Here is a 17472-nt window from a genome sequence, read left to right as displayed (position 1 = left end):
CGATAACTGAATATAAATGATAATTTTAATAGCATTTACATCGCTAAAGAACGATTAAAAAATCAAATGAAAACTTGAAGAAGGCCCGAACCCACAACCTAATCATTAAACAAACACTCTACCGCTGGCCTACGAGGCGCAGACATGGAACACTTTCATAGTTCGGGATCTGCTTGTACAAGCACATGCATCGTGTAACATCGCCGCGATCCGAAGTGGACTTTGAAAATATTCGCTGTTCACGAGTGCGGCCACTTTTTTTTTTGACAGCTGTACGGTCAGAAGACCCATGCATTGGATTTAAGAGCAAATTCTGATAATATAGTACATCTGTATGTATAATATTGCTCAATAAATCCATGTATCTATCTATATTGTTACCGAATGCTCGGTATTAGAAACCAAACCAAACACCCATTTTGCAACAATGAAATAAATAATCATAGTGAGGCAAATTCCTGAAAATACTGTACATTAAACTTATCTGTTCACGTGGGCTTCTATGAATTCGGGAAAGTCTCTAACAGTCAAGTATACTGACAAATTCCCACCATTATCAACAAAGTTTATTCTTTTATTAGTATATACTTTTCTTTATGCATAGTACACATGTAAATATTTTCAGTATAATTACAAAGAGAAAAGTATTTCAAATGCTTGTATTAAAAAAATAAACAAACAATACTTAAAACTTTATTACATTAAACAACATTTAATTTGTAACATAACTTGCATATAAAATTATGTTTCTATATTTTGATATATTTTACGGACACTCAGCGTTAAAAACAAACAAAATTCTTCAAACAGTGATGTCAAATGAAAGGAAACTTCTTTCGCTGACAAAAATACTTTAGAACTAACAAGATAATTCAGTTTTTCGCATGTTGAATGAAACCAACCTCAGTATCACTATTAATACAAGTTAAAAAAATTATGTTCTGATGTTCAAATTTTTATGTAATGTAGAAGGTAGCAAACACTTTTTCTGCGTGTTTCTTTTCTTATAATTCACTTAACGTTATACAACAACAACTCGTCCTGCAGACCTTCCTTCGTTTGCGTCGACAACAAGAAAACAAAAGATAACGGACCTTTTTAGAATTATAGTAGAAAACACTTAAGAATTGCTGTAAGTAGAAATTAAACTTGTTCGAAAATAATTTGTCTTGGGAATTATTGAAATATATCACAATAAATTTCCTCAATCTTCTATTAAATTTTATTGTTTGAAATGGGGATCTACTGTATTAGGAATGGAGATGTAAATTGAAATATATCTGTAGAGAAACTGCTATACATATCTGGTAACATTACTTACACTAAAATGTTTAACCTTTTTAGTCAATGACACATTTCATGACTTCATCTGTCACTCTTTATCACATGAAAAGCCGCCTTTTCGAGGGCTTTAGCAGTCTTTCCTGCAGTGTGAGCCGTTCTTTTCAACGAATATACTTCAGATTCCTCAAGCTGTCCGATTGCTTTCATCTCTAGTGACATTTGATCATATGCCTTTGCTAACTCCTCCTCGTACAATGCCTTTATCTTTGATTGTCTTGCAGTATTCTTCTCTAATCTTGATTTCAGCAAATAATCTTCATATTTATTAAAGAACCCTTTAGCCCTTACATCAGATTGTAAATGTTTTGATTCAAATTTCTGAGCTTTGTCCAGATGTAATTTTGAGTTCTTTTCTTCTTGTTCAGCAATTGTTTTCAACTTCTTGGCGTTATGGTCAGCCTCTAAGGCATATTTTTTATGTAGATTGGCAATATGTATCAGTTTCTGAGCTCTACTTCTCAAATCTGCTGCCCATATGAAGTGGTCCTTTGCTTCTGTTTCGTAACCTCTTGCCAGTACCGCAGCCTCTCTGGATTCAGCATCTGCTAGGGCGTACGATCTCATTTCTGATTTTGATTGGCTTAGAAATTCTCCAGCCATACTATGAAAATGTTCGCCTGTTTTTCTAGCAGATTTTGACTTGTCTATGTATTCTTTGGCCTTTAGTTCGTGTCTACGTGCGGACTTCAGAAACTTGTCTGCCTTTTCTTTATGGGTTAAAGCTCTCTTCTCCAAAAACTCCGATCTTTTAGTGAATTGTTTGAAATAGTATTCATGTTGATGCGCCTTCGATTTGTAATATTTTGTTCTATAATGTTTCTCTGTATTCTTCTTTTCAATTCTCAAAGAAACTGTTTTAACAGCCAATTTGTGATCTGCTGCGGACTTCGCAGAAATTTCGTGACTTGTAATATGTCCCAGATCTTTCGCTGAAACAATGCTTTCTTGTTTTACAGCTTTCAGTTCCTTAAGTTCTTGATTTTTTATCAATTTTTTGTCAATTAATTTTTCAATCTCTACGGTTTTTGAAGGTAATTTTGTCTCTGGTTCTGCGTAGGTGACCTGCAATGAAATCAGTACATAAATATTTAAGGAAAATTCATTTATAAGAGCGCTCATGCAATTAAGAGCAATGACGTCCGAATACACAGCAGTAAGATATCATATTTTAATAGGGATGTCTTTGGAGTAAAATTTATCTGATGCATTGGATCATCCAATTTCACCCTCATTCATTCATTGCACTAGTGTTGTCGATTAATCTCTTTACGATCTCTTTCGCTAAAATATTACCAATACATTATTACATACGAAGTTTAATAGTACATTATGCAACGAGCCTATAATGATAGTAATTAAGACGCGAGTATGTTTGTTTATGAAACAAGCGCAAGCGAGTTTCATAATTTTTATACGAGCGTCTTAATTACCATTATAGGCAAGTTTCATACGACGTTTTATGCTCTACCATATTTCTGAGTTGAAATTATTCAGAAGTATTCATTTTATTTGTATCTGACAGAAAATCGGAAGTGACCTTGTTCATAGCTCGTTAATTGTGAGATGTGCGCAGAAGCGAAAGTATTGATTTTTTCCGAGGATCAATAATGTCATTGACCTTGATATAATCTAGAGAATAACATGAACTAATTTTGATATAACCTGGAAATTGATTTAGAATTGAAAAACGAGATGACAAATTGAATTTATATGATTATTATTTACAATTAACGCTAATTCTTATAGTGACAGAACATAAACTTCTGCGACAGTATTGGATTTCCAGCCTCCGTGATGTTTCCCTCGTTGTTTTTCGATTGCTTATCCGAGAATAATCGAAAACCTGAACTTTAATGAATAGGTGTACTTTAATGACATGCATTAAAGGACTGCTACCAGGTGTATAATTACTACCTTTCGGCATGGTCTAGCATATATACAGTAAAACCTCCCTAAAACGAAACGCGATCGTTCCAGAATTTTTTTATTTCTGTTTTCACAGGGTTTCCTTTTACAAAGGGTTGAGTTTTGTCAAAAGTAAGATTAGACTACTGCCATATGCTCACTGTAGGAAGAACACAATGAATAAATAATTTGAAATAAAAGTTACTACAGTACATGCAAAGTCAATTTTATTTTCATAATTATTAACTTACGTAATTGTAGTCTCTCGCTCTCTCTCCCCCCCCCCCTCTTTCTGCGCCCTAGTTTCTTGGCCTCCACATTTCTTTTAAAGTGCATTGCCGCGACTTTTTTTTAAGGGAACGTTGTAGGATTTCCTTCGCGTCCTGCATCAATTCAGAGTGTAAATTGCGCCCTAATCCAACGGTTGTGTAATTGAAGTTGTGTTTCATGGAACATAGATTGACTTCACTTTAGACAAATCAATCCTTGGATGGCAGGTAGCATTATCTAAAAACAGTAGGACCTTACGACCTTGACGTTTCATTGCTGCATTAAAAGAATGAAGCCACTCCTCTATGATAGAACTGGTCATCTAGACTTTTTATTAAATCGCACAGTTTTACTTTATTCGCACTGTTATTTAACACTGTATTGGCATATTAACACAAAACTCAGAATAAATAAACGGAAATATGAAACTAAATTGACACTACACTACAATTATTCGCAGTTTTATTCTACTCGCACTGTCCTTTATCATTGTATTGGCTTGTAACCTGCCCTGGTCCTTGACAATAAGCACAGAATAGTTAGAGAAGCTTCACCCCCAACGCCTGACATAGAATAGCGAAAGTCTTCCAGATCATTGCATGTACAGTCACACAAAAATTATACCATGCTTCGTACAGTATTATCTCAAATTTAAAAATGGTTTGATAGAATTTAGCAACAGTTACGCTTAAAATTATTCGTTTTAGTCAGGTTTTTTACCTAAATGGTGCCCAAAAATTATTCCGTTTTCGCGTTAGGGAGTTTTCCGTTTTAAAGTATTATTTTACATAGGAAATCATTCCGTTCCCAAATTTATTTTTCGTTTGTGCAGGTTTCCTTTTTATAGAGGGTATTTAGCAAGGTTTTACTGTATTATTAGAGTGAACTAAATATTATCTTTACGCTTAACTGAGACAATGGTGTTACTTGTGTCGAATAGTCTACTAACAGTTTACGCCTGATCACTCTGATGAAAAAGACATTAAATTGAACAATATTTTTTATTACAGAATATGGACGACACGGAATGTTATCATTATTTTTACTCAATCAAATTGAATTATTTAAATTCAATAATTTACTTTACAGATGAATGGTTTTGTAATTATAATTGTCATCTTTACAGTTTTGTAGTGATTATGAATTAATTTACTTACTATAAATAAAGGTTCGGAACATAAAAAGATATTGGATAATGCACAACATTAATATATATGGAATATGTTCGGAACCTAGAAGGAACGCGTGAAATAGGAAAGAATGCTGGATTTGCGGAGAAAGACTGCCATTGCGCAGAAAACTATAAATGAAATAAACTAAAATTCATTTGATTGTAACAATTAAGAACAGGAGGGTAAAAGGAAGATCACGAACCACATGGGAAGATTGATCAACTATAGCAAAAGCCGAGAAACCTAGCAGGAACGTGGAAAGACTGTAATTTTACTGTAGTTGTTTTTAACATATGTTTTATTTAACGATGCTCGCAACTGCAGAGGTTATATCAGCGTCGCCGGTGTGCCGAAATTTTGTCCCGCAGATTTTTTACATGCCAGTAAATCTAGTGACATGAGCATATCGCATTTAAGCACACTTAAATGTCATCGACCTGGACCGGGATCGAACCCGCAACCTCGAGCACAGAATTCCAGAACTATAGCGACCATTGTAGTTTTACTTGTAAGAATTATCTCTTTTATTTATATTAAGTGAACAAAATGGCAGAGAGGCTTCACTATGTCAATAGACTATATAATATATAGTCTATAGTCTAGTCACCTAGTGCAGAGATAGAGCGTCAGCACGTAGAGCTGAAAACCCGGGTTCGAATCCCGGTGCCGAAGAAAATTTTTCTTCGCTCCACCGATCCTTTATCATATGATAACTCAGAATTCCTGCACGGAAATATCATATGTACTTCGGTATATCGCAATAATAAGCTATGCAGGAACTTGCTATTCCGCATCCTGGATATTCTCGCGCCCTCAGATTTCCGCATTTTCCCTTCTCTATCCAACAATTTTCAAGAGAACTCCTTTCCTAACTAAAAAGGGTTACAAACTTGGTTTAACCACTTCTTTAATTCAAAACCAGCAGATTTCTTCACACGCGGAATGAAAACTACCGCAGCGTTGGCTTAGAGTCACAGATAATGTTACTGATTAAGTTCTGACTTCTATTCATATCAAATAAAAATATTTGTCACAGCGAAAGAGCGTTACTTGCATCAACCCAATGTACACAAAATAATATGTGTACTTCCTCCTTGAGGAAATTCCAATAATACACTTGAGGGACCATAGTGAAATGAATACATCCTAATCCTTTTAAGTATTTAAACCAACATGAAACATGAGACAACAATAAATATTCATACCTGAAAGAAGTTATAACCAACGATCTTAGTGTCAATGCACAAAATAATTCTACTTTTTAATGTGTTTTCATCTCAAGTTGTTTATATATTATGCATCTTGTATCATACAAGAGACGTTAAATTGGTCATGGAGCAGTGACATTGAGATGGTGGTTAAGAAGATCGGGGAGATTGTAATATTCTGGGATATGACCACAAATTAGACTTGGACTTGCCAATATTTGAACTGGAATGTGTGACTTGGAAAGCAGCTGCTCTAACAATTTGCTAAGGTTGCTCTAAATTTCAATGTCTGATACTTTTACCTTTACTTACTTACTTACTTACAATTAGCTTTTAAGGAATCCCTAGATTCATTGTCGCCCTTATATAAGTCCGCCATCGGTCCCTATTCTGTGCAAGATTAATCCAGTCTCTATCATACTTTTACCTTTAGTCTTTGTTAATAAATATTTATGAGGTTCAGTTAAGGGGTTAGGTACAGCTCACACCAGTAAAATTTTGGAAATATTCAATTATTTTCCTCCATTGCTGAATCTTGTACAATAATGAAAATTGGTATGTGTTCTTCCGCTATATGAAAAAAAAAATATTTTTACGATTAAAAAAATCATTTAAATTTTTTTCAAAATTCAGTTCACTGTGCAGAGATGAAGCGTTTCCCACATAACTCAAAAATTATCCAACATACTGTGATGAATTTTTTATGTCTATTTATGCATGTCATATCTATAATATGATGCAAGATCACTTCTCTACCTTTGATAGATTGTCTGGTAAAAAATAAATTCATTTTAAAAATGGTCAATATTAGTATTTTATTCTAACACAAAATTAAAAAAAATATTTATTAAGGAATGTAGTTTAAAGAGCATGATATTGTAAACATGAGTTTCAGCAATAAAATATAAGAGAAATGACATGAAAAAGTTAACAAACGTATGAGTTAGCAGGGAAACGCTTCATCACTGCACAGTGAACTGCCACTATTTTGAATTTTGAAAAAAAAAAAAAATCGTAAAAATATATTTTTTTCCAAACCTTTTACTGCTATAAGCTGTACCTTATCCATTAAAATAATGTAAAATTCCTTCCATTTAATATTCTTACCTCTGATAAACAATTCAGTACTGCTACAATAAAAATTATACTAATATCCATGTCCATGTTAGCGTGTACTGTTATGAGCACAACTAGAACTTTGCGACTGTTTTATACGTCATTCGGTCGTGATCACTGCACTGGATGTTACGAAACGTGACTGAGCATCTACTTCTTCAGCATCTACGCAACACTGTGCATGCCGTCTTAACGGATTTGGAAGTCTACATTTTCATGCTTCTTTTAGATAATAAAAGTGTTGTAAAAGTTACTAATACGGTTTTAATTTCTTCCAAGTAGCAGATATTATGGAAATAAATTTATGAAGCTCAAGATTGAATAGGCTATGTAGCTTATGTTTATTTACTCAGAATTCGAGGTATGATCCGCTGTTAATCAAGTAAAACTTTTCAATTTTGAGAAAAGTCCTACATTGTAAGTGAAGCGAGTTACTCTAGTCAGACTTCAGATGCATACAAACAAATTGTTCTTCCTCAGGAACATATCGTCAAGTGAAGTGTACTGCCTGATAATAGATGTGTATATCAGCCATAACCTCAATCAGAGGATACAAAAAATAGATGATGAAGAAGTTATATCACTATAGCTACAGAATGTACAACGACCAAATAGATTTTTGACTACAGAATGAATCTAGTAGGCTGTGATCGGAAACAAGAACGGAAAATTTAATCCTTGGCTGACCTTCACATTCCCGTACCTGGGCTCCGGCAAGCTTCTCGTTAATAGTGGATGCTTACATTTAAATAAATGTAGCCTATTTCAATAATTTTTCCGTTCTCATTCTCGTTCCCGGTTTCTTGTGGACGAGCATTTAAAGAACAGCTCAGTAACGTTACATAAATGAAAAAGTAATATAATATTTGATTATATACACTCCATTGCTATATTTCTAAAACACGTTCTGTGTGTGAAATGGACTGCCTCAGTAATGTGTCTCTCATTTCTATTAGCGACGTTAATTTTCCAAACAAATAATCGAAATCTTTACCTAACATTCATATAAAATATTTATAGAATGCTTCAGCTCTCCCATAATCGGCGTGTTGTACAGTATGTAAATATTATATTCAACTTCTTTGTAGTCGTGTCATTTTTCGAGTTGTGCAATTACTACAGGGATATCATTTTATTTTTTCTAACATTATTAATATTAACCCGGCTATACCTTTGGAAACTGGAAACACCCTTTGCACCCCCTTCCACAACTGGAGTTCGATGATACTGGGATAAAATACAAACAAATCAATTTACTACGTATAGGAGGGAAGAAAAGTAGTTCATCCATTTACGTAAACTATGAAATATCGCAATTTTGAGTTTGATAATTGTCATTAGGTTTTTGTTTAATTAAAATACAGTACTGTATTAACAATAAGTGTTTTTTCTCAAGAACTGAGTTATCCATGCGAATGTATTCGTTATGCAGTGTATATTATACTGTCTACAGCACATTAGCGTACAATATAGAGAATGAAGTTAAATTGGAAAATAGTCATAATACGGATATTTAAACAAATTTTTGAAAATGGTGGCCGTTCATTTAGATACAGGCTTCAGTTCTTTTATGTATATTATCGCACTATAGGCTATTGCATCTAATTCCAATTACCAGTTTCGTCCTTCGTACTAGTAACTTATGTTCAAATAATTCTGTACCTACTCTATAAAAGAGTACTTTACGTACTGTAAATTCAATCTTCACTTCTGCCCGACCTCACAGATAAAATTACTCATACATGCTATCTACTCTCCGTCCAAGTGGTTTTGTCACAGGATCGTAGAAAGGGGAGAAATCACGTGACAGTTAATTACTTAACGAGGCCCTCTTATTCAAGTTATTTTAAACAGATGTATAATATTACGTAGACGTCCAATTCCTAACAGAAATTAATGTTCTCAGAAAAGAGCTAAGACAGCCCACCCACTAGCCTTTATAAAGCGGCGAGCAGGAGGAGGTGGGGGAAATCGGGATGCGACATAGGCAAACGGACGACAGTACTTGTGCAAAAATACGATTTAATATTGAAAACGCGAACATATTTCTGGAACGTACTATACTCACTAACTCAGTACTGCTTAGGCCTAATATATGCGGCCTTGGAGGACAGTTTGAACATCATTAGTAGAAGGGGTGGGAGTGAAGTACATTAAAAACTCAAGTACAATAAAATTTGAAGTAAAAATAAAATGATGTCACTGTATATAGCAAATTTTTGTGATATTATTAGTTTATGTGTAAGCATGAAGGTCCAACAATTAGCACAATTTGAGTTACATACAGAGTGCATCAGGAGGAATGAAAATACTTCAGGATAGTGTACTGTAGTTTTGGTTAATCTACATCGATTTAGCTTGATGTATTTATATTCGAAATGTAACGGCTGGGAAGTTATTGATGGGCGAATTTATAAACGGAGAGAAGCAATATACTCGTAGATGTGCAAATCTGGCTTTCAGGTATAGCTCCCTGTGAAGCTGATTTGAATAATTGCAAGGGACAAATTGTTCCGAGACGGATATCGAACTCGGGACCTTCGGCGGAGCTAAGCAAAAACTATACCAGGCACCGGCTTAATTTTTCCCTTTCTATCCACATACTTGATATGCCGTCAAAGACCCAACATTGAGTGCACATAAACTCTGTGTGACTAGAATTTTGGTTTTCTATTAATGAACAGTGACGTATATTATGCAAATGTGGTATCGAACCCGGGACCCTTGGCTGATCACTCAACGCTCTACCGACTGAGTTAGCCATTAACTATACCAGACACCGGTTAAATTTTTTACGTTTAAATTTGTATTTTATTTTTTTTTTTTTACTCAATGCTACCAGGTTGTCATTTTTTACATTTCTGGTTTCTCCTGGAAATGACTTATTTATAACCTACTTCTGAGGTTCGAAGTCGGAGTTACGCTGCCCCGATGATATTATGATAGGATGATTATGAAGTGCCAGGAGAGGTCTTAAATCTAAGACTAACCTAATTTCCAGACCATGCACGAAAACAGGAACATTCCCCTTTACGGAAAAATTCCTATGTTCTAACCGAGAATCGAACCTGGGACGTCATAAACTGTTGTCATAAGCTGTGACCACTAGCCCATGAGGCTGGTCTTCTTTCGTTTTATTATAAATGTATTTCTACGTTACAGAACATTGTGATATACTTTACTGAAAATGCTGCTTCTTGTGATGTTATTTCATTATACAGTAGTCGGCCTCGGTAGCGTACTTAGTACAGCGCTGGCCTTCTATGCTCGAGATTGCGGGTTCGATCACGGTTCAGGTGTCCAGGTCGATGGAATTTAAGTGTGTTTAAATGCCAAGGCTTATGTCAGTAGATTTACTGGCATGTAAAAGAACTCCTGCGGAACAAAATTGTGACACACTGGCGACACTGATCTAACCTCTGCAGTTGCAAGCGTCGTTAAATAAACCATAATTTATTTTTTTCATTATTAAATACAAACTCAGTAAGAAAATAAAATAATTACACAAAACAAATTACTAAGTTTGAATAATTTCGAGGGAAAAATTGTTCCGGGGCCGGGTATCGAACCCGGGACCTTTGGTTTAACGTACCAACTCTCTACCAACTGAGCTACCCGGGAACTCTATCTGACACCGATCCAATTTTTCCCTCTGTATCCACAGACCTCAAAGTGGGCTGACAGCTGTCAAGCAACCAAAGTTGAGTGCACACTAACTCAGTAGCTCAGTTGGTAGAGCGTTGGTACGTTAAACCAAAGGTCCCGGGTTCGATACCCGGCCCCGGAACAATTTTTCCCTCGAAATTATTCAAATCAACTTTACAGGGAGTTATACCTGAAAGATTGATTTGCATAATACACGTCACTGTTCGTTAACAGAAAGCCATAATTAAAGTCACACAGAGTTAGTGTGCACTCAACTTTGGTTGCTTGACAGCTGTCAGCCCACTTTGAGGTCTGTGGATAAAGAGGGAAAAATTGGATCGGTGTCGGGTAGAGTTCCCGGGTAGCTCAGTTGGTAGAGCGTTGGTACGTTAAACCAAAGGTCCCGGGTTCGATACCCGGCCCCGGAACAATTTTTCCCTCGAAATTATTCAAATCAACTTTACAGGGAGTTATACCTGAAAGATTGATTTGCAAATTACTAAGTTTGTCCTTTTTATGGATTCCATGAATTAACTATTGTAAATTCATATCATGTACAGATACCGGTTCTCTTTCCGACCATAATGAAACACTTGGTAACTTGCCAGTTTCAGATAACATCAGGTAAATGGAATCCTGCAATTGGAAAAAACGTCGTCTGTATCGCCACCACAAAATTCATAAACAAAATGCATGCTTGCATATTCGCTATGAGAATAAACGAATTTAATGTCAAGTGAACGTGTATTCAGTTGTGTGTTGAACTACACTGGCTGTGTTCAGATGCTGTCGTGTGCAAAATATCTGGCATACTGTAGGGCTTACACGGAACTGCAAGACGTTGCTGTATTTCTTCCCTTAATTTCTCTCCAGCAGTTAGACTTCGGACATAGGCATATCATGTTAAATTGATGACGGTTAAACCAAACTACATTATCCTGAAGTATTTTACATTCATCCTGAGACACCCTGCATAGGACAAGTACCTTTAGGCACAAACTTCGTTGAATCAGATCAGTGACAACTTCTCAAAGAGATTGCTGGTTTATTTTGTGCGATTTTTATTAACTCAACACTCTGAGGTAAATTCTCTGAAGAATTACAATTTACATTATTATTTCTCATTTATTTCATAGTTATTTTATCAATGTCCCAAAAATAAAAAAAAATCTGTTTTGAATGAAGCTAATATTGGGAAGTCGAACCTATAATTAACTAAGCCTATACAAAATTCTAGACTCTAGAGCATAAACATCACATTATGATTACAGGCGTAGACGATCAGTAATAATTTAAAGACGAAAGATACTCGTACTTGAGTTTTGCTTTCATGACGTTTCATAACTATTCGACAGTTGCAGTTCGTTCGCGAAAGTCGGCGATACAGGCTTCTATACGACATGACAAGGCGAGATATATTTCTTCAGCATCACTGATAAAGTTCTTTTGCCGTTTTGTCTTTCTATGTCCAGTTACTTTTACTTTTTCCCCTTACTGGACAAATTTCGTTCACATTCAGAGTCTACGAGATAATTTAACCAATTTGCACGTAATATATCAAATCACTTCAGTACAAAAATCATGTCAAAGGAAGTGAGAAGCACAAGATAACAATCAACACTATCCTACTCTTTTAAGTGTTCTTTTCTATAAGATAATTAAAATTACAGGCACAGTAGGCCTATATCCCACGATTCCTTTTATTTCACAAAAATGTTATATGCAGAATTATTTATTATTCTATTTTCCAATATTTATACTCGAAACAGTCTCCAGGATAAGCGACTTAGCAGCTTGGGCTGTCGTTAGTAAAGTGTATTTACTCGTAATTTTCTTTCGGATAACATTAGAAAAATATATTTTCCCTAAACCTATCTGTTACACATGAATGAACTGAAGTTAATCTACTGTATGTAATTAAATATTAACGTCACTTTTAAATATATATATATATATATATATATATTAACTTGAGAAACAATCACAATATCATACAGCCATTTCATCTAATTTTAAAAAATACACATAATTATGTGTTTAAGGGCACCACGTAGTAATAGAGCCTCTGTACTTTGTGGCTAAAAACGTAATATTTTTTAAGTTCAGTATTTTCCCTGCTGTTATGTAAAGATATGCCCCTGAAACTTTTACCACCTGTTAAACACAAGTTTGAAACATACAAATGTGGGAATTAATCCTCTAGGGCGTTTTTTTAATATTACCAGATTTATAAATTATATATACAGGGTGTTTAAAAAATACGAGGCATAATTTCAGGTATGTATTTCCCACATGTAGACAATCAAAATAGTTCATTACAACATGTGTCCGGAAATGCTTCATTTCCGAGTTATGGCGAATATGAGCGACGCTTTCCGAACGGAAGGGTACCATATCGAAGAGTACTTACTGTCTATGGGGTTGGATGAAAGACTTGATATAGCAAAGGAAGGGGGAAACGAGAGAGGCTAATCGACCGTATTTTGGATGCGGCATAGAGAACAGTTACGTGCAACTCTCCCGCGCGATGAGCGCGATTCACGCTCGAGCGCAACAGTGCATTGAAGCAGAAGGAGGTACCTTTGAAAATGTGCGAAAACATCGACCCCGACGTCTAGAATATTAGGTATGTATGCATACATGAATATAAACTTTAAATTTTTCCGTTATTTGTCTCTAAATGCGAGTTAGTAAAATGGAATCTTAGAAGTTTTTGTGAAATCAAAGAGCCATATCTCCGTAACCGTTCGAAAACGGACCTATATTCATACGAACTTTTTGACTCTGAATGACTTCAGAATTCAGATCCTAAATGTTTTACCTTTTCCTCGTGAATCAATCTGTATATGGATCATAAGCGGATACTAAGAGAAAGGCAGGAAATATGAAAGATTGGAAAAAGCTGGATTGCAGTGTACTTGAGTAGAACACTATGAATGGAGGAAAAATATAGCACAAAGATTTATATGTAAATTATATTTTTTATATTCAATATGAATATAAAAAGTAGCAAAAGGCTTCACCGGATATGTCATATAAGGTATGAGGTTGAACCTTACATGAATACTGGTTTGTGAGATAATGATGCCTATATAATATGTTCAAACTCCCCCACCCCTTTTATGTATATTTCATAATTTAAAAATCCGGTAATAATATACAAATATCCACAGAGGATTCATTCTCACAATTTTATATGATACGAATTTAACTGATTGTAGAAGTTTCAGGGACTTTCTTGAATATAAGTGAATATATCACATTTTGAAAATGATAGCTTTATAGCCACAGAGTGCAATAGAATTGCTACCTGGTGTCCTTAAGCAATACTGTGTATAATCGAGGTTAAATGTCTCCTTTGTTACTATCATTGAAAAATCTGTGCCATCACTACTAGTATTCAGTTCCCTAAGCTGTGGCTAATCTTAGTTGATAGTATGAGATGGAGTGGTGCCTGTATGTGTTCTTGGTACCGGTACGCTATAAGATAATAATTTCATCTATACTCTGTATGAAGTGATTATAATAATGAAACTATTATAATGTAAAGTCATAAGGCTAAAGAATTGTAGACTAGAGCAGGACCCATTCAAAGTTATGTTTACGGTGGTTTGTGATTAGGAGGCCTAGCGAGGGTGTGTTAATCTTCCATCCTTTTCCAATTGGAAGGTTCGTGGATGCTGCATTTTACAGTCACTTTCTGGAACGCCATTTACGATCAGCAATGCGCCAGTAGCACAGAAATCTCTTGAATACTCATCCTATTGTGCTTCACAATTGTGCTCATTGTCATGTGGCTGCCCATGTAGTTAATTTACTTCACATGTGGAACTGGGAAATTTTGGCGAATCCTCAGTATTCTCCGGATATCAATCCCTGTGTTTACGACCTTCTCCTAACACTGAGAAAGGTCACGCATTAGAAATAAGCCATTATAATATTCTGTAGAACAGTCAATTAGAAGCTTAGAGAAAAGTGACGCTGTGGATGGCATCCGTCGTCTTCCAGAGGTGTGGCGACGGGTACGAGATACTGGAAGAGATTACTTTTAAGAATAGACTGTATGATGTGGAATGTAAATAACTACGTTTTGATTCTTCATTAAAGGTTGTCACTAATTTTGGAATGATCCATGTAAACAGGCATATCATTTTATTTTGACTAACATTTTTAATATTAACCTGGCTATACCTTTGTATTAACAGTCGAGAAACAACACCTTTTTCTACCCCCTTCCACGACTGGAGTTCCATGATACTGGCGTAAAATACAAACAAATCACTTTACTAGGTGTAGAAGGGAAGAAAAGTAGTTCATCCATTTACGTAAACTAGGAAATATCGCAATTTTGAGTTTGATAATTTTCATTACGTTCTTGTTTAATCACAACACAGTACATTATTAACAATAAGTGTTTTTACTCATGAACTGAGTTAACCATGCGAACGTATTCATTATGCAGTGTATATTATACTGTCTAGAGCATATTAGTGTACAATATAGAGAAATAAGTTAAATTGAAAAATAATCATAATATGGATATTTAAACACATTTTTTAAAATGGTGGCTGTTCATTTCGATAGAGGCTTCAGTTCTTTTGTGTATATTATCGCACTATAGACTATTGCATCTAATACCAATTTCCAGTTTCGTGTTTCGTACTAGTAACTTATGTTGAAATAATTCTGTACCTACTCTATGAAAGAGTACCTTAAGTAGTGTAAATTCAATCTTCACTTCTGCCCGACCCGCACAGACAAAATTACTCAGACATGCTATCTACGTCCGTCCAAGTGGCAAATCACGTGATAGTTAATTACTAAACGAGGCCCTTTTATTTAAGTTATTTTAAACAGTTGTATAATATTTTATATAGAAGTCCAATTACTAACAGAAATTAATGTTTTCAGAAAAGAGTTAAGACAGCCTAGCCACTAGCCTTTACAGAGGGGCGAGCAGGAGCAGGTGGGGGAAATCGGGATTCGACGTAGGCAAACGAAAACATAATTCAAAATTGAAAGCTCTTTCGTCACTGGAAAACACGAACATATTTCTGGAACGTACTATATTTACTACTACTGTTTACTATATGCGACCTTGGTTCTGTGTGGAGTACAGTTGGAACTTCATTAGTAGAAGGTGTGGGAAGTGAATACATTCAAAAACTCAGGTACAATAAAAATTGAAGTAAAAATATAATGATGTCCCTGTGTATGTGTGTATATATGTTATATACAGAGTGAATCAGGAGGAAAGGTACATGGTGTGAGGTGTGATAATATTGGTCACTCTGAACAAATCGTTTATATGAACATATGTTCTGTTCTTAATGTTTTTGGAGAAAACCAATTAGTTCACGCTGCGGTACCGTGTGTTGACATCTGTTTATTCGTGTACCTGTGGGTATAAGTCTGTGGATAACAGGAATAGTACTCATGTACAAAATACCACTCGGATCTAAAAGCAATTACAACGAACAGATGAATTACTTTGAAGACTATAACTATAGAAATTAGTATATATTTTTTTTAACATGAAGAATCTTTACATTTTGTAGGGGAGAGACTCTTCCATTAATTTTATTGGAGGACGATGCCCCCCGATGCCTATATAAATTGTGATGGTAGAAAGTAACTTGCTACTCCCAAATTCGGCGCCTATGTACATATGCACTGCATAACTTATTCTACATATTTAAATTAATTGCATAGTTAAACTCTGAACTGTGATGATTTTGTTTTACTCATCCTGTTCAATCTATATAACCTACAACATATTTCACTGTAATTCAAAGTGTCGTGAAACAAATATACGTACAGGGTTAGTAATACGTTCCACCCCACCTAAATAACTTTTGGAGCATGTGGTTCAAAGACATGAAACTCGGTTTGTGGGAATAACCGTATACTAAAAACTCAATAATAGTAATACCGAGCTTTTATACTTTGAGTTTAACCGGAAGTAATTCCAACTCTCTCATTTTAAATGGAATATCCAATATATTTTTTGCTTCATACCCAACACGAGAGACGATGAACAAGAGAACAAGGTCTAACACTCTCTAGGATAGCTCACCTAAATAGTGAATCAGAGCTACCTACCTACGTGCAGGAGGCCTTAGCCCTCAAGGAATGTCATAGACTAAATTCGAAATATATTTTTATATTTTCGAATAATACTTATTAAGAGCTTTTGATAAAATACCCACACTAGATACTTATGTACAAACATTGCAGCTGTTAATCGTACATCTTTTAATCTTATCAATTTACAAATATTTAGAACAGAGATGAAGAACAGGGCAGGAGAGGGATGGAAGCATGGGGAAAGCGTTGGTTCCCCGTCCACAGTCCACCGGCGTTGATGACGTGTCCGTGATTCTGTAGCACAGACACTGAATACGAATCAGCCTACCCTGACATGTCAATGACGCGTAGGGTATAAGGAAGGGATGAGTGAGGTATTGCGGCTTGTGACGTCTGCCACAATTGTCGCATAGTTCTGCATACCTGATCTAGAGTGAAGATGAAGAGATTATAACTGTGAATCCTTGAAGAAAAAGATGATGATGATGATGATGATGATGATGATCATGAATTATTATAACCATGTGAATAATAGTAATTTACTTTAACTCTCTACCAAATTATAGCGCTCATACTAAACGGCAGTGGAGTAATGGTGGAAAGAAATCGGCAATAGGATGAGTTCATCGGTATAAATAATAAAAGATACACTTTCATTACGTAACAAAAATTTATTCTGTATGTTTTCAATATATTATTAGGAAATAAGTAAACAAATTTGTAGG

The 17472-nt window shown here is 35.2% G+C and overlaps 1 protein-coding gene and 1 non-coding gene across 2 annotated transcripts; one reads left to right on the top strand and one right to left on the bottom strand.

The window, feature by feature from the left end:
• Positions 1-680: 680 nt before the first annotated feature.
• LOC138698198 (uncharacterized) lies at positions 681-7161 on the bottom strand. Its single transcript, XM_069823980.1, has 2 exons — positions 7007-7161; positions 681-2406 (listed from the first exon to the last, which is right to left on the bottom strand). Exons 1-2 carry the CDS (start codon positions 7061-7063, stop codon positions 1366-1368), a joined length of 1098 nt encoding a protein of 365 aa, XP_069680081.1. The 5' UTR covers positions 7064-7161; the 3' UTR covers positions 681-1365.
• A 3854-nt stretch (positions 7162-11015) lies between these two features.
• TRNAN-GUU (transfer RNA asparagine (anticodon GUU)) lies at positions 11016-11088 on the top strand. The gene has a single exon. It is a non-coding gene; the product is annotated as a tRNA-Asn (tRNA).
• Positions 11089-17472: the final 6384 nt, after the last annotated feature.

Source organism: Periplaneta americana, chromosome 4 (genome assembly GCF_040183065.1).
Source record: "Periplaneta americana isolate PAMFEO1 chromosome 4, P.americana_PAMFEO1_priV1, whole genome shotgun sequence".
NCBI classification, from domain to species: Eukaryota; Metazoa; Arthropoda; class Insecta; order Blattodea; family Blattidae; genus Periplaneta; species Periplaneta americana.
The sequence above is the reverse complement of the archived record's forward strand: the minus strand, read 5'-3'. Positions and strand labels throughout refer to the sequence as shown.

Excerpts from the sequence above, each read along its gene's own strand:
- LOC138698198 (XM_069823980.1), bottom strand. The coding sequence starts at position 7,063 with ATGGACATGGATATTAGTATAATTTTTATTGTAGCAGTACTGAATTGT. Across the intron at positions 2,407-7,006 it reads TACTGAATTGTTTATCAGAG|GTCACCTACGCAGAACCAGA; the intron begins GTAAGAATATTA and ends ATTTCATTGCAG.